The sequence below is a fragment of the Lissotriton vulgaris genome, chromosome 6 (assembly GCF_964263255.1).
Source record: "Lissotriton vulgaris chromosome 6, aLisVul1.2, whole genome shotgun sequence".
In the NCBI taxonomy this organism is placed as follows: Eukaryota; Metazoa; Chordata; class Amphibia; order Caudata; family Salamandridae; genus Lissotriton; species Lissotriton vulgaris.
The window spans coordinates 1,289,765,626-1,289,784,278 of NC_141694.1; the positions used below are offsets into that span (position 1 = coordinate 1,289,765,626).

Sequence of the window (18,653 nt, forward strand, 5' to 3'; positions counted from 1 at the left end):
GCCCGGGGTTGAAAGAAGTTCGCTTAGTGCAGCCGCATAGCTTGAAAGTTCAGGGACATTCCATATACGGGCCCACAAAAGGAGGGGACGTAACTTGGCCTGATCGGCTATGGATCGTGTTCCTGTATCTAATAGAAGGGGTAGAGTGGGAGAGCTGTGGGGGAGCCGCATTAGGTCTTTGTGGAACTTATTCTCCAGATGGGATAGGGTATCAAATTTCTGGGTACCCCACAATTCAGCCCCATACAAAGCCGCACTCACAGCCTTTGCCTTATAGATGTCGAGTATTACCCCGATGGGTTTAAGGGGTGAGGCGCGATGTTCTTTTAGGAGGGCGCCCGTAACCCTCCTATGTGTCAAGATGGTTTTTTGGTGGTGCGCCTTCCAAGACATGGAATCACAAAGTCTGATTCCTAAGTAATCAAATTCCCTGACCCTTTCTAAGGGTACTGCGTCTATAGATGGCGGGTAGACTGTCTTCCTGGGGGGATTCAGCACAAGGAACTTGGTTTTGTTGATGTTAATAGCCAAGCCCCTTGCGTCGCAAAAGCCCTGGAACCTCGTTAAGAGGGTTTGGAGGCCCTTCGGGGATTTCGAGATCAACAGGGTGTCGTCTGCGAACAGGAGCGTTGGTATCTTTCTGCCCGCCAGGGAGGGAGCATCTGCTGATAGTTGGAGAAGGTGCTCTACCACTCCGTTTAGATATAGAGAAAACAGAGTGGGAGCTAGCACACACCCCTGGCGGACGCCCCTGTCAACAGGAATCCGGGATGTTTTTTGGCCCTGCTGACCCCATCTAATTTGGGCAAAGTTGCTTTCGTGGAATTTGATAGTTAAGGCCAACAAGTACGTGGGCATACCCATACCCTCAAGTACAGCCCACAGCTGGTTACGTGGAACAAGGTCAAAGGCAGTCCGTAAATCGATGAAAGCGAGATACAGACTGCCCTTGCCCAGTTTGACCACTTTCCAGTAAAGCATTAGGAAACGGAATGTCTGCTCAATCGTACCGGTTCCAGATCTGAAACCGGCCTGAAAGTCAGACAAAACCTGCATTTCCTCGGCCCACTGCAAGATCCTCCCCAAAACTACCTTCCCTGCTGCCTTCTGGGTGGAATCAAGCAGACTTATGGGTCGGTAGTTGGCAGGGTCGTCCCTGCAGCCCTTCTTAAAAATGGGGACGACTTCCGCACCCCTCCAAGAATCCGGGAAACCGCCACCCACCATTGCCTCATTCAGGAGTTTAGCAATATATAGGCTCCAGACCTCTACGTTGCTACGAAGCAAGTCACCGGGGACTCCATCTGGGCCTGCCGCCTTGTTGGGGACGATACACCTGATTGCTATTTCCACCTCCCTAGGTGAAAAAGTGGGGCCAGGATGAGAGGTATTATCTGACACTATATGACTAGTACCCCTACTTGGACCCAAAACCCCCAAGGAGTTAGAATAGAGTTTAGAAAAGTGGGCCAACCAAACTTCCCCTGTGATATTACATGTTAGCAGGGAGTCAACAGGCCTGTCCCTGCCTCTAATCAGAGCCCAGAAAGCCCTTGAGTCCTTTCTAGAGCCAGCCTCCATTAAATCTCTCCAGAAGTTAGTTTCGTGCGTGACCTTTGCCACAGCTTGGGTCTTCTTGTAGTTTTTTCTAGCTAGTGAAATCAAAGCCGGGTCTTTAGCACTGACCGCCAGGATTAGCTCACTTTTTGCTTGACGGCAAGCGTGGGAGTACCATTGATCTCTACCCCTAGTCTCGTTTCTCCGCTTGGACCCCCCCCCTCCCCACAGGAACCAAGAAAAGATTACTAAGTGATACAATAGTCTCCACAAATGGCACGAGGATAGGAGTGTCAGAGTCCAACGTGTCTGCAATACACTTAGCTTCCATCATTATGGACTTTACTTGGGCCATTCTTGTAACATCAGAAGCAACCTTAGCCCACTTCAGTCGCCTCCCGCAGTTAGATGGAACAACTTCGTGGGATGATTTCCAAGTTGGCCGGGATAATGCTGTGGCCCCTGGGTCCCACGGGAGAGCAAGCGAGAGGACCAAAGGATTGTGGTCACTATCCGTGGATTGTTGAACAACCATATCAAGGACATATTCCCACAGGTTGTAGTTTAACAGCACGTAGTCAATTCTGGAGGTGTGTCCAATCCTGTTGAATGTGTGCGCACCCCCAGTATCTGACTTGCAACGGCCATTAGTGGCTCTGAGGGCGTATTCCAAGCAAAGTGCGTTAATATCAATGGCATTCTGTGTCCATTTCTTGATGGGGTCAAGAGCAAGCAAGGGAATGCCTCTCTTGGCATCGTCCTCCCATGTGTCCAAAATGTCATCACTGGCCAGAGGCTCGAAACAACAATTAAAATCCCCGGCCAGAATAATGAAGGAGTCAATGTTGCAATCAGTTAGCTCCTCTTCAACTCCAGTTAAAGACAAGGGGCTCGAGTTCCCCACCCTGGCCCCCCTAAGGTACAGGTTAAAAAGCTCTAGAGTCTTGCCCCCCGGGCACTGGATAGTGAGTCTCAACAGATCTGGGGATGGCGAATTTATATGTTTTACTGTGAGCCCCAACGATACACTAACCCAGATGAGAAGGCCACCAGAAGGACGGCCTTTACTGCCTTTGGACCTGGCGGCCGGCACAGAGTAGGTGGTAAAGCCGACCCTGTGCACGGGCTCCAGGCACCAAGTTTCTTGTAGGAGGCAGATCCCAAAAGGCTCCATGAAAGAAATCCAATCAGGTTTGTCAAAGTTCCGAGCAAGCCCTGCCACATTCCAGCTTAGGATTTTAAGCTGGGGAACACCTGCCAAGGTCTTACCAGACTGTGGCTCAGAAACTGGAGAGATGACATGAATATCATCGACCCTGGAAGATTGGAGAGAAGGTGCAGGTGACAAGGCATCGGGGGCAGTCAGGTTTAAGGCTAGGGGAGTAATAGGAGAACAAACAGCTGAGGAAAGGTGCACCAGATCCTGTATAAAGGGGACCTGAGTTGAGGACTGAGTTGGAGGGGAAGTACTAATCACACCCACGGTAGCCGCCAAGGACGATCTCCCCGCCTCCAGTATAAGACCATTGGGATTACTTGGTAGTGCTGTTACTGGGGGCGTTAGGAGTCAGTCTACATCCTCCAGGCTGCCAAACCTATTTGAAGTTACAGTTCCAAGCCAGCCACTGTTTGGGTTATACACAGTGGGAGGGTATCCCCAACTAGGCTGTTGGGGGACTGTAGGCCAAAAACCCCCCTGCGGGCATACAGCACGGGGGGGATAGAAGAATGACAAAGGCCTCGGAGCAATAGAGGAACCCCAGTCTTGATTCCCAGGAGACCAGATATGTTTGGCCGTATACACATCATCAAAGGTTACGACTATTCAGTCACCGGGGGTCGATTTCCTCGTGGTACCCACCCACGGAACTCTTCGTGTCGTTAAGACTCTACTCCTCCTGCCATTGGGGATAGGTCTATAAGTATTAAGCCAATGCATAACTTTATTGCGTAGGGAATGCTGGTCTTCGTATTGGCCATTCTCTAATTCCGGGACACCCGTCAAAACCACCATATAATCATTTGCTTCAGGAGGAAGGTCGATGTAACCTCCTCGAAAATTACTCCTGGAATGGAGACCCCCAGCAGAATGTGTAGGGGGTTTGTTCCGGGGGGCCTGGACAGGACGGGAACTAGAGCTAGCTGAGTTCTGAACTCTCAGTGCAGCTGGTGTAGTGTTGTTCCGAGGGGCCTGGGCAGGGCGGGAACTAGAGCTAACTGAGTTCTGAACTCTCGGTGCAGCTGATGTAGTGCCAATCTGAGATTGTGTTGCTTGAGCATTTAGGGTGTTAGCCCTGACCTGGGGGGGCGGATTTACAGTAATGAGACTCCTGGTGCGGGGTTTGGGAATAGGGTGGGTAGGGCAGGGCAGAATGGGATTAGGGGGCAAACCAGGGATAGCTGTAGGAGGTGGGGTAGGAGCCTGTGTAACCATGTTACTATCAATCAGACCCTGGCGTTCAAGGCCTCTCAGGCCAAGGGTGGCCAAGGCGATAATGCTTTTCTCCATCTCAAGGAGATTGTTCTCAATACGAGAAAGCCTTAAATCCAGGGGAGATAGAAGATTTTTTAAAGACTCCCAAACCACTCCTATAAATTCCCTCTCCCTCCCTTCTTGATTAGTCCAACCCGGGTCTGATCTCTCAGGTGGTTGGGTGCTTCCAGGCTCTAAAGGGGCTTGCCCCACGATATTTTCGCCACAAGGAACCAATGGGGAGGGGAAAGACGTAACCGGACTGGCATCAGCTATTGTGTTAACAATGGTGGACAGATTGGCCCCCTGCATTGGCATTTTTTTCCGAGGGGAGGTAGGACTGGGGGAACGTTTTCTCTTATTGGAATTCACCGGAATGTTATCGAGGCCGCCATATGAGGTGGAGGCCAGAGATGTATCAAAGGATTGTGGGGAAGAAATGGGGGGAACAAGAGGGCTACCCTCAACAATGGGCGGGCCGTCAGGCAGAGCAGGTAAACCTAGAAGTGGAGAGGGGATGGGCAGAACAGGCATATCGTGAACATCAACCAACGCTATAGCGCCCTCCCGAATGCAAGTGCGATTAGGGGAAATAGCAGTAGCTATGTGTCCAAGGGAGGATTTCTTATGGGAAGCAAATTCGAGTGACAGCTTCCTGGCCGCTTCCAAGTCAAGGGACACTCTAGTTTGCAGTTTATTTATTTCATGATCTATCGCCTTGCTTGTCCGCGTAATGAAGTCGTCCATAGGCCCGTTATGGGCCAACCCTCCCTTGGCCGCCCTATTACGTGTAACGCGGGTGCACATGTGGGCTTACTGTGGCTAGCAACCCGGGCAACAAGAATAGGCAAACACAGAACCCAGGATGCGAGACAAGGATGTAAGAGAAGGGGCCCAGACCAGACCGCTCAGACCTCGAACGGCCTCAAACGGCCCGCTCTTAGCCCGGTCTTCGCCCCGGGCTGCGTCCCGCGCTGCGGGAGAACTAAGTCAATAAATAGGTGAACAGGTAGACAAGGGGGCGTGGCAGCGGGGAGAGCGGACCGGAAGTTGGTGTGTGGTCTTGCAGGGACTCCTGGGCAATGGAGTCCCCTGCACGCTCGCAGCCCCGCTGACCGCACTCACCCGTTGGCTCCGCAGACCTTCCCCTGTGTCCCAGATGGAGAATGCACGCAGCGGCACCCGCGGAGCGGGTGCGGCAAGAAGTAGCGAGAATCCTTTGGTGAGGCGCTAAGGGCAGATTAGTCAGCCTGAAAGTGCGTCCGTGCTCCTGGATGGCGTCCCGCAGAAGGAGAAGAGGTGAGGATCTTTATGCACCACAGCTGCAGAGGGCGGGGGGCGGCAGCGGGGAGAGCGGACCGGAAGTTGGTGTGTGGTCTTGCAGGGACTCCTGGGCAATGGAGTCCCCTGCACGCTCGCAGCCCCGCTGACCGCACTCACCCGTTGGCTCCGCAGACCTTCCCCTGTGTCCCAGATGGAGAATGCACGCAGCGGCACCCGCGGAGCGGGTGCGGCAAGAAGTAGCGAGAATCCTTTGGTGAGGCGCTAAGGGCAGATTAGTCAGCCTGAAAGTGCGTCCGTGCTCCTGGATGGCGTCCCGCAGAAGGAGAAGAGGTGAGGATCTTTATGCACCACAGCTGCAGAGGGCGGGGGGCGGCAGTGGGGAGAGCGGACCGGAAGTTGGTGTGTGGTCTTGCAGGGACTCCTGGGCAATGGAGTCCCCTGCACGCTCGCAGCCCCGCTGACCGCACTCACCCGTTGGCTCCGCAGACCTTCCCCTGTGTCCCAGATGGAGAATGCACGCAGCGGCACCCGCGGAGCGGGTGCGGCAAGAAGTAGCGAGAATCCTTTGGTGAGGCGCTAAGGGCAGATTAGTCAGCCTGAAAGTGCGTCCGTGCTCCTGGATGGCGTCCCGCAGAAGGAGAAGAGGTTAGGATCTTTATGCACCACAGCTGCAGAGGGCGGGGGGCGGCAGCGGGGAGAGCGGACCGGAAGTTGGTGTGTGGTCTTGCAGGGACTCCTGGGCAATGGAGTCCCCTGCACGCTCGCAGCCCCGCTGACCGCACTCACCCGTTGGCTCCGCAGACCTTCCCCTGTGTCCCAGATGGAGAATGCACGCAGCGGCACCCGCGGAGCGGGTGCGGCAAGAAGTAGCGAGAATCCTTTGGTGAGGCGCTAAGGGCAGATTAGTCAGCCTGAAAGTGCGTCCGTGCTCCTGGATGGCGTCCCGCAGAAGGAGAAGAGGTGAGGATCTTTATGCACCACAGCTGCAGAGGGCGGGGGGCGGCAGTGGGGAGAGCGGACCGGAAGTTGGTGTGTGGTCTTGCAGGGACTCCTGGGCAATGGAGTCCCCTGCACGCTCGCAGCCCCGCTGACCGCACTCACCCGTTGGCTCCGCAGACCTTCCCCTGTGTCCCAGATGGAGAATGCACGCAGCGGCACCCGCGGAGCGGGTGCGGCAAGAAGTAGCGAGAATCCTTTGGTGAGGCGCTAAGGGCAGATTAGTCAGCCTGAAAGTGCGTCCGTGCTCCTGGATGGCGTCCCGCAGAAGGAGAAGAGGTGAGGATCTTTATGCACCACAGCTGCAGAGGGCGGGGGCGGCAGCGGGGAGAGCGGACCGGAAGTTGGTGTGTGGTCTTGCAGGGACTCCTGGGCAATGGAGTCCCCTGCACGCTCGCAGCCCCGCTGACCGCACTCACCCGTTGGCTCCGCAGACCTTCCCCTGTGTCCCAGATGGAGAATGCACGCAGCGGCACCCGCGGAGCGGGTGCGGCAAGAAGTAGCGAGAATCCTTTGGTGAGGCGCTAAGGGCAGATTAGTCAGCCTGAAAGTGCGTCCGCGCTCCTGGATGGCGTCCCGGTAAAGCGTGAACTTAGCCCAAGGGCGGCAAGGGGCTGACTGCCGAGCATCAGTGTGCAGTGAGAGGGGGAAAATGCTCAAACTTCTGCACTGGCATTTAATTGGGGTACCCCTCTCATGACAGCCACATACGGGTATGCAGCTGGGGGAAGATTAATAACTGGTAGTTGTGCCACTATCTGTGGCTGTGCTGGTATAGCGTTACTCACTGTTTCCCTCAAGGTAGTAGAAAAATTAGGAGTTAAAACTTTCTGCCTAGTTTAAATATTTTTGTTACATAAGTAATCTGTGTGGGTTGTATGTGATGATGGCTTGCTGGAAGCAAGCGGAGCCTATGTTGATGAATAAGCTCTACTAATGTATATAATTTGCAATATGCTGGTTTACTGAGAGAATATCGACCCCGAAAATATCCCCATACACAAATATCGAGTTATAAAGAATGATGTCAGAAATATCAACATCCTATATTTATAATGGTAAGGTTTTATTAAAGAGTTGTTCCTAAGCTTTGCACTGGTCAGAATTCAATTGGGGTACCCCTATCATGACAGCCACATACGGGTATGCAGCTGGAGGAAGATTAATAACTGGTAGTTGTGTCACTATCTATGGCTGTGCTGGTATAGCGTTACTCACTGTTTCCCTTAAGGTAGTAGAAAAATTAGGAGTTGAAACTTTCTGCCTAGTTTAAATATTTTTGTTACATAAGTGATCTGTGTGGGTTGTATGTGATGATGGATTGCTGAAAGCAAGCAGAGCCTATGTTGATGAATACGTTCTACCAATGTATATTATTTGCAATATGCTGGTTTACTGATACAATATCGACCCCAAAAATATCCCTTACACAAATATCGAGTTATAAAGAATGATGTCAGAAATATCAACATCCTATATTTATAACCATGAGTACACACATTTTGGGAAAAAAATATCAATGTAAAAAATATAGTTGTACAAAATATCGATTTTAATATAGGCATAGAAAATAATGTGAAATATATTAAATAGTAAAATGAACTGTTAAAAAATAAATTAGATTTAATATACATTTTAACAAATATAACAATTAAAAGTAATTTATAAAATTTAAATATACACATATATAATGTAATGATATATATATATATACTTTAAATCAATTAATAAACTATTTATTTTAATTTATTTTATAATTGTATATATATAAAAATTTACAAATAAATATATATACATACCAATAACATAAAATCTAATAAAAAAAACATTACATTCTGAATGAAAACATTGAACTATTTCTTTAAACTTCAGTGAGTGCAACAGAAGGTAAAGTGTTGAATAGCTGAGGGGTAACAATTACTATTGCCACTCCAGTGAGTGCAACAGTAGGGAAAGTGTTGGATAGCAAAGGGGTAAAAAATACTATTCCCACTCCATTGAGTGCAACAGTAGGGAAAGTGTTGGATAGCGGAGGGGTACAATTACTATTCCCACTACAGTTAGTGCAACAGAAGGGAAAGTGTTGGATAGTGGAGGGGTAAAAATTACTATTCCCACTCCAATGAGCGCAACTGTAGGGAAAGTGTTGGATAGCGGAGGGGTAAAAAATACTTTTTCCACTCCAGGGAGTGCAACAATAAGCAAAGTGTTGGATAGCGGAGGGATAAAAATAACTATTTCCACTCCCGTGAGTGCAACGGTAGGGAATGTGTTGGATAGCGGAGGGGTAAAAATGACTATTTCCACTCCAGTGAGTGAAACAGCAGGGAAAGTGTTGGCTAGCGGAGGGGTAAAAATGACTATTCCCACACCAGTGAGTGCAGCAGTAGGCAAAGTGTTGGATAGCGGCAGGGTAAAAATGCCTATTCTCACTCCATTTAGTGCAACAGTAGAGAACGGGTTGAATAGCGAAGGAATACAAATTAATATTCCCACTCCAATGAGTGCAACATTAGGGAAATTGTGGGATAGCGGAGGGGTAAAAATTACTATTTCAACTCCAGTGAGTTCAACAGTAGGGAAAGTGTTGGATAGCGGAGGAGTAAAATTTACTATTCCCACTCCAGTGAATGCAACAGTAGAGAAAGTGTTGGATAGCGGAGGGGTAAAAAGTACTATTCTCAATACAGTTTGTGCAGCAGTAGGGAAAGTGTTGGATAGTGGAGGAATCAAAATGACTATTCCCACTCAAGTGAGTTCAACAGTAGGGAAAGTGTTGGATAGCGGATGGGTGAAAATTACTATTTACATTCCAGTGAGGGCAACAGTAGGGAAAGTGTTAGGTAGCAAAGGGGTAAAAAAACTATTCCCACTCCAGTTAGTGCAACAATAGGGAAAGTTTTGGATACTGAGGGGGCAAAAATTAATATTCCCACTGCAGTCAGTTCAAAATTAAAAACAAACAAAATATCACCAACACAAAATATGAAGAAAATAAATAAATAAATAAATATTTAAAAAAATCAAAAAAAAATAGAAACATATTATAATGTTAAAAGGTATGACAATTACCTAGAAATATAATATTAAATACATTAAAAAGAATTTACAAACAAATACCTATTTTTAATTAGAAATTATTTATAAACAAAAACATTAATTATTACATACATGTAATCTTTTTTATTTCCTACCCTATAACACAGCACAATTCACAATACACATCTACATTTAAAAAAATGTACCTCCATAATTAACATAATAACCTATCAATATCTCCTGGTGGGAGAACAAAACATTTTCCTGCCTGTTTTCTCAGGAAGGAAAATGTTTTGAATGGCTCCCATCACGCGGGAGAAAAAGAAAATTAGTCCTGCAGGGTTGGAGCAATGCCAGTTTCTGCTACACCCTTGATTGGTGGTAGCTCGGGGGCTGCGAGGGCCCTGGGCCTCTGCTGCAGGCCTTATGAGGGACATGCAGCGCTGGAACCTGGGTGGGCACTGGGGAACCCCACTTAAAAAAAAACACAGTGGCTCTTGCAGGGTCACAGAGCCAGCAGTGCTGTGGTGTCCTTGGGCTCCAACCATGGCTTCCAAGAATTATAATTGTATGGGGTGCTTAAGGTGGGCACTGAGGCACCCCATAGATAAAAATAAAAAAAAATCCATCACTTGCGTGTCCCCATAAAACGGGATTGCTCGGAGAGAGCAGGCGAGGATGTGGGGGCCCTGGGGTCATCCCACAGCCCCCAAAACGAATCATGGGCTGGAGTGCCCTGGGTGAGCACTACGGTACTCCATAAATGTAAAAAAGTATGCTTGCTTCTGCGCTGCCCCAAAGGGCTGCTTGCAGGGAGCCAGCAGGACTGCAGGGGCCCTGGGCTCCCCCCGCGGCCCTTTATAAAAAAAAAAAACTAGTGGGTGTCCCGGGTGGGACCAGGACACCCTGAACAAATATGAAAAAAACAAAAACAAAAGTGAATAGTAAATGAGCAGCCGCAACTTCAATATTCTAACATGCTATAATCAAAGTGCAGATTAAATAAAAATGTATTTTGACTTGTGCACTCTCCTGCAGACATTTATTTTTACTATGAAAGGGGAAAAGCATAACGCCTAAAATTCTCCATTTCTTTTAGAACAGCATCCGGCAGAGCTTAGTATTAAAGTTACAGTGGTATTCGAGAACACCTTCGAAAGATGCACCAATTTTCTAGATCCCTTGTGGTTTGCTTTCTTTTATGCTTGTTTAAATTTTTCCTTTGATTTCATTTGTAGACAGCAGCAGTCTTTGGCGTCCAGCATGGGAAATGGTGGAACCGAGCCAAAAAAAGGGAAGTTTCCAATTTGGCCAGAATGGAGCGATGCAGATATCAATTTTGAAAGGTGGGATACTGGAAAGGTTGGAAAAGAAAAAGAGAAACTCGGAAAAAGTCCTGTTTTAGTAAGTAAATTGTAAATTATTTGTCCTAAACGTGTTCTTTGAATAGGCAACAAAATGAGTGGAAAATATCTATCTTCTGTGAAATACCCATATTATTGTTTATCTTTCTTTTATTGTAATGGATAGTAACATGTGCATAAGTATGTGACTTAAATCACTAACCCCGTGAGTTTGATTTTCTTTGAGTGAGAACTTATGCATAACAATTATAAAGTATGTACACATGTGCTTATGTTTGTTTGTGTTTACTTTTTCAAAATGGTATTTGTAGCTTACTTGCAGCTCCTAGCCCAAATATTTGATCCCCATTCATTCAGTCATGACCTCATCAAATTTTTTATAGTTGTGACATTTTTTGTTGAATCTTTATAGTGAAGGTGCTATTGTATGTTACAGTTGAAGATAGTGCAAGACCCTTAAATGGATGTTTTACATCCATAAAAAGAATCCAAACTGATAAACTGTCATGTGTTGTCTTATTATATTGCATTATAGCACTTGTAGAGCGCTTACCATTGGGTATAACCAGGGGCTTTACAAATGGTAAATAAATAATGTGAAACCCCCTCCATATGGGACATAAAAGCTCATATCCACACGTGTAGCATGCTACACCTTGTGAGTGTATCAATGGAAGTATATTGTCTTTGATTTTGAACCGATGAGGGAAATGGTTCCATGTCATGCATGATAACCGCGGAAGTGCAGTTATTGGACACGGCATATGATCATGTGATGGAGTAGGAAGCAAGAGTTTAATGTGCAGTCTTTTTTAAAATAGTTTTTGCTATACAGGTCTTTTTATTGTGCTGATATTTTTATTTTGTGTTTTTGATTCCATTTTCTATGATGGCTGTGGCAGGAGGTCATCCACTCTAGATCTTATGTATCTGGGGTGGTAACAGGTGTAGAGTAAGAGTTAAGGAAATCAGATGTTGGCTTGGATAGACAGTATTACAGTCTTCCTTTATGGTATTTCCATTAAGAGAGGTCAAGTAATGAGATTTGACTAGATGCATTGAAGTCTTGAATTCTAATCATCCATCTTAACAATGAGATGTCAGGGCTCCCAGTACATGAATATTCGGTACCTGCAGGGTGGACTGTGCTAAAGTCCACACCTCTCTTCAAGTTCTTTCATACATTATATGTCTGCCCTATTGATGAATGAGGGATTTCCTATTTATTTGTGTGCCGGCTTTGTAACGTGCACTACCAGGTCAATGGAGACTCTTGGCGCTAAGCAGCTAAGGAAGCGATTTATGATGGTAAATAATAAATCTATAAATCTTTATCAAAGTTCCAAGTTTTTAATGCTTTCTTCACTTTTAAAAAGGAGGACTGGACATGTATTTCAAGGGTGATTGATTTCCAGATGAGTGCTCCCAAAATGCAGAAAATGGGGCCTCCACATTTCTTGCAATTAAATTGTGAGGCCAGGCTGTCGACCTTGTTTTTTGACTTTAGGTTTCAGGATGCATGACTTAAAAATGAATTACTGGTAAAAAAATAAGGGGCAGAGTTATAATATATTTTGTACATTGTACAGGATGTCTAATAATAATTTTTTTTATGAGAAGGCAGTACATTGGCTCTGGGGCGGCTCCTCCGCTAAGGTGTGTCACCCCATTGCTGTGCAAGCAGTAATTACCGGAAATCTAAAATTATAATAACCAGCGTTATTATCATTTTATATTTCCATTGCCTGGTATGGGCGGGGTTGGACTCCCAGGGCAGGACCCACGAGGAGAAGCGGTTGATCAACTCTAAAGTGCACATAACTGTTTGGCCGGCTGAGTGAATTTGGCCTGGTATATAATGTCCACTAATTAAAGTGGGCACCTTGCACTAGTCTAAACAACGCTAATGGTGATTTAAGAGGTCAAAGATAACCTTACATAGCTATCCAAGTGGTAGCTGTGGAGAGCTGCCTTCAGGCGTAGTCTTGAAGGAATGTTAAGCAGCTTGTTTTACCAGAATGCAACCTTATTGTATTGGTTAAATGAAAGGAGAACCACACAGTAATTATAAAAATATGTATTTTTTATTATAACACCCCTTAAATACCTCACAGTATTTGCTACACACAGATAAAGACAAACCACACAATACTGTCTCACAGAAACAATCTTAAGTAGCACTAATATACAGTGGGCTCCCGGGGAAGACCAAACCATACACTAAAATAGTGTTTTACGAACCACGATTCAAGTCAAAATAGTGTTTAGTGGCTGTAGATTCGATGTGGACAAGATTCTGATCAAGAAACCACTGACCTTCGACCGTCTGGACAATTTGAACGTCACTAGAATTTGGCTGGGCCCAACTTCATCTCCCTCTCTGTCCAAAGCATCATCTGTGCCCATGCACCATACAGGCTCCGTGCAGGATCTGTGGAGCATCTAGGACAACTGAAGTTTTCCCCCCTCGGGGTGAAGGAGACACTCCCCTGCATTCGCAGGCACCATAATACAACTGACTGGTCTGCTGATCTTGAGCTCCTGCTGACTCCGAAGACTCCAACAACACAGGAGGTGGGTTTCTATGTTCCTTGAGGTTTTGCTGCCCTCTAACCAAGTCCGATGCCAATATCCCATGTGGAGACTGCATAACCCGAACCTCTGTGCACTGCTTACTTTTGTTAGTGCATATGCTTGTTGGCATTCCCCGAATAAGTGCATTAAGCTATTGCTAGCCCCAACCTCTGCTCACATTCCTTACAAAGGACTTTGGCCTCCACGCACTCTGTGCCCTGCAAACTGTGACTTTCTGAAACTGCTAGAGGTCCTCTTGCGACTCCTGTGCCTTCAGCCTGTGGGTCCATTTGAAGGACAACATCTCTTTTCTTGGGCTCCTGTGGTTGTTCCAGACCTGCCCTGACTCCCCTTGCTGGGTGAGTCCCCTTGTCCTTGCTGGGCCACTCCGTAACCTTCTTTAACCTTCTTCATTGGTTGCTGTTGCCAAGGTTTGTTGGTGCTCCCGCCAGACACCGAGCCCTCAACATCCTTCATGGGACAGCAAGTATCCAGCTCTTGGTCATCCTCAATGTCTCCTGGTACCTGCAGCTGCAGAGTCAAGGTCTCCATCAACACACCTGAAGCACCTGACTTCGGTGGGTATTCGTCTACCGAGCCCCTGGTCACTCCTGAGTGACCCAGACTCGGTCCCTTCTGCTTTCAGGGTCCTTCCATCAAGAATCTACCTGTGGGTTCCACCGGACACTTTTCTTCTTTCCAGCAGTGGCCTTTCTTTGAAGTCCTCCATTGAGATCGACGGCGGTTTCCGACACCTCAACAACCCTATGAACGCTGCTTCCCTGGGATAGGTAACTCTGGTACTATGGTATTCACAGGTGGGGTGGCTCCCGAGCCTCCTATGATCCAAAAGGTTTCTTCGTAATCTACTGGGAAGGGTCCTTACATTTTAAAACTATAACCTCAACTCTCCCATTGAATTGTACGCAGCACACGGTCATGTTCTCACACTCCACCCGTCCTCCGTGGAGTCCCTCCTTAGTCACCTTGGGTGGTTCCTTGGGGTCCAAGCTATTCTACAACCTCTAGACAATGTCTTGACTCGAGACGTGGTTCTTATACCACTATTTTAGTATATGGTTTTGTCTTCCCCTGGAGCCCACTCTGCATTAGTGCTACTTAAGATTGTTTCTGTGCTACAATATTGTATGCTTTGTGTTTATCTGCATGTAGCAGATACTCTAAAGGTATTTAAGGTGTGTTATAATAATGAATACATATTTTGTTAACTATTGTGTGGTTCTCCTTGCATTTTACTAGTACAATAAGGTTGTATTCTGATAAAACAAGCTGCTTTTCATTCCTTCAAGACTAAGCCTGAAGGCTGCTCTCCACAGCTACCACTTGGATAGCTTTCTAAGGTTATCTTTGACCTCTTAAATCAACGTAAGGGTTGATTGTACTGGTGCACTTTAATTAGAGGACATCATATACCAGGCCAACTTCTCATGGTTCGGCCCTCAGACCAATCACAATGCTGCTATGCAGCATTGTGATTGGCTAGGGGAATTAGGAGCCGGGCTGCTTCCTGGCTCCTGATTCCTGCTTCCAGCGAGAGGCAGCGGCGAGCAGACTGAGAGACGGTGGCTGGCAGGGTGGCCGGCATGAAGATAAGTCTTGTTCTTTCTTGTATTTATTATTTTAATTTAATCACCCCACCCCCGCTCTTCCTTCCACCACCGCACAACCCCCAGTAAATAGCAGCCTCCACTGCAGTTGCTTCTTGTGGGAGTTTACTGCATCATTTCTCTTTATTTTCCAGATGGTTCCCCTGAAGGAGTTTTGGACCATTTGTAACCAGTTGATTGACTTGTTGGGCAATCCCAAGTATGCTGAATTAGAATAGCCCAGCCGGGATTGTACAAATCCATTGCTGACTTGAAATGTGGGGAAAAAACACAAGAACTGAAAAGTGCCCCTCTGGAGCAAAATGATAAAAAAACATGAGTCGATAACATTGGCTATTTGGTGATATAGGTTGAGGTCAATATCTATGAAGAAGCCATGGTTATGAACTAAATGCCAGGGGGCTAGGAGATTCTCCCAGTTGGGAAGGCCTCAAATATTGCCCCATACATTTATGTTTTTGCCTATGGGCAAAATCTCCGACTTGGATGGATTACATTTAAGAAAGTACATTTTCATTCACACTGAGATAGATGTAGGGATGCAAGGCATACCTGAGGAAGAGATAGTTTGACTTTCTTAAACTTATGAGATCTGCATTTCGACAGTGTAAAGGTAGGTAATAGCTTTAAGACTCTTTATAGGTTTAAATAAAGGTTAAAAATGTATGTTGAATAAAAGGATGACAGAAGGACCCTAGACAGACTCCTTTTACCAAAGGGATTGCAGGGGATGTAATCAAATCTAGTTTGCTGGATTCTAATGCAAATAATCGTTTTTTTTGCAAAGAAACTCTTGCAAAGAAAGCACCTGTCAATGTCAAATAGAGAGACACCTGAGTAATATCTCATAATCTATGATGTCAATGGCAGTGGAGAGTTCAAGGAGAATAATTACTCCTGATCCTCCGCTGTCCATGATTGATTTGAGATTGTTGGGTGCTTAAATGATAACTAGCTTAGCTTCATATTCTGGGCAGCAGCCATCCAGGGTGAATTTTAACAGATTGCATTCTTCATTGTTGGTTTGAAGCTGCTGAGTAATTTCTTTCTTCTTAACTTAGAAGAGGTATGGTGGAAATTAAATTGGCCTGAAATTAGAGGGATTGTTCGGACTCAAGCTGACTTTATTAAGATTTGGTCCAACAATTGATTTCTTTAGGTCTTCTGGGAATGTGATTAAGCCTCCTGCAATGTAAGGCCCAGATCGTTTCAGATGGCGAGCTTGACAGGTGTCTGAAGGAGACTCAGTGGTTTTGCTAGACAAGATGCACTCTATGTAGTCTTCCCCTGAGATGGAATGAAAGTTGATAAACCATATGTCATTAGCCCAATATTTATGCCACTGTCCAGAGGCCAGGATCTCTGTCTTTGTGGTTTTGATTGTTAGGTAGTTACTCATCATCTTTGCATGTAAGGCACAGAACCAGTTACTCAGTCTTGACTTGTCTTCTGGGACATCCATTTTTAGTGTTTCAATTGTGTTTAATCTGCATGGTTGTTACATGTAAAGTTGAACAGTTTATTAGCTCCTATTTAAGGCCTAGGTAGCTGTTGAATGCAAGAGATGATGGATCCCTAAGAGATGCCACAATGTGGGCGTTGGGGGTATGACTTAAGATAGGATTTTAACTCAAGCAGATAGACCCAAGCTTCTCTAAAGCCTAAGATTCTTGATACTTAGATTAGCAGCACAAGCACTTAGAATCAGGCCTTTGGAATCAAAGAAAGGAACAAGAAGAGAAAAGCACCCCTGTACTTGATATTCTGAGCCCTGCTCTTCACTCTAATTAAAAGGCACCTCACAAACATATTAAAATAGATTCGCCAGATGTGAGCAATCTAGCTATGTTTCCAAAGTTAACCTGGAGGCTGTAGGACAGCTTCATAACACTAAATAATACCTGGGGGTCAAAGAAGGTAAGTCATTCAACATGGATCACAGAACCAATATCATGCAGATAACACCAGTGAAAGAACACCATGCACACTAATTTATGCTGGCCAAGTCAAGACTCAAGAGCATATGGAGAAAAATATTCCCATCAGAAGCCACACTGTACCGCCCTCTTTCTCATCATTTGGGTTCTCCTTACCCAGGAGACAAAACGGCCGGTCAGTCCGAGCTGTCTGGGGGGGCTCGGACGACTGTCAGGAGACACCGACGGTCAGAGCGGTGCTCCATTAACCTGAGCCGCAGCCAGGTGGGGTGAAGCTTCTCAACCACTACGTATGGTATATGGTTGAACACATTACCTGGAATCCTCAGGTGATATCATTTTATTACTTTTCACATAAAGCAGTAGTTTTAACACCATAAGGTCCTGAAGAATGCATTTGAAACTTTTTTCTATAGATGCAGAAACATGTTGACCACCATTAAGTACGGTTATTATTTCAAACCTGCACTTACACTTGTTTTTTAACCTTAGGGATTGGGAGATACTAATAAAATTTGTTTTTCTACCCGATTCACCTAATTTTAGTATAACCCCTCACCATTTCACTCCTATCACTATACACTGCTTTTCTTCAGTAGCCATTCTTTGTAACAACACATACTATCCACTTGCCACATCTATCGGTCACGGTAACATCAGACCGGCCGTTTTGTCTCCTGGGTAAGGAGAACCCAAATGATGGGAAAGAGGGCGGTACAGTGTGGCTTCTGATGGGAATATTTTTCTCCATATGCTCTTGAGTCTTGACTTGGCCAGCATAAATTAGTGTGCATGGTGTTCTCTCACTGGTGTTATCTTCATGATATTGGTTCTGTGATCCATGTTGAATGACTTACCTTCTTTGACCCCCAGGTATTATTTAGTGTTATGATATTGTGTTTGGGGTATGTACCTGGTTGGTCGTTAAACCTGCCCTTAGACCCTCCTCTCATTGTTTGTTGTGTATGTAGGACAGCTTCGCCAGCCGGTGACTTCAAAGACTGGAGAGTGAATGGAGCTGAGTGAGGAAAAGTTTGAGCTAAGTAGCAGGAGAGCTGAATCCAGATTGTAGATCCAACATCGTGTTATTTTCCACAGTAAAATTGGAGAATTGAGGGAAAACTGCTTGTTTTAATAGTTTACCCAGGAACAAGCCATATTTAATATTGGGCTGTTTGATGGGCTGGCTGGGTCAAGGTTAATTTCTTTAGGAGCGGTTTAATATAAGAGATTTTCAAATTTGGTAGGAAAGATCCTAGTTCTAGGGACTGATTTAATATACTTCCAGCTACTTCCCCTGCACAGGTTAAAATGGTATCTTTGACAATTTTTTGTGAAGCTGGGTGGGTCTGAAGAAGGGCCTGCTTTTCTGCTTGCATTGATAATGTCATAAAATTGTTTTTCAGAGAAGACATTTATGATAATGAGGGATGGAAGACTTATGATGTCCATGTTTGCGACTGCGGGTTTGTCTTGTTTAAGAGGACTGTTAGTGGATTTATCCTTAAAACTTTTAAATTTTTTAGAGAGCAGTTGCATGGGAATGTTGTTGCAGAATACTTGCGATAATGAATTCTACATGCCTTGGCACTCTATTGTAGAATTCTGATAGAACCTTTTGAAGTTCTTTTGATGGACTGCCAGCACTAATTTTGCCTTTGGAGTGTAGTTGTAATTCTGTGATTCTGATGGCCACTTTGTAGTCACTACCAATCAAACAGGGGGGGCCCTTGACATTAGATAAAGATAGAGGCTCAGGTAAAAGAAACACATACTACTAGTACAGAAATTCTCTACCGGT

The 18,653-nt window shown here is 45.8% G+C and overlaps 1 protein-coding gene across 1 annotated transcript in view; it reads left to right on the top strand.

Annotated features, from left to right (window-relative positions):
- Positions 1–18,653, top strand: part of ADGB (androglobin) — a 1,363,241-nt gene that overhangs the window by 10,655 nt on the left and 1,333,933 nt on the right. Inside the window, exon 2 of the mRNA XM_086927423.1 lies at positions 10,588–10,753. Within this exon, the coding sequence (XP_086783549.1) occupies positions 10,588–10,753 (166 nt within the window). The remainder of the gene's footprint in view (positions 1–10,587; positions 10,754–18,653) is intronic.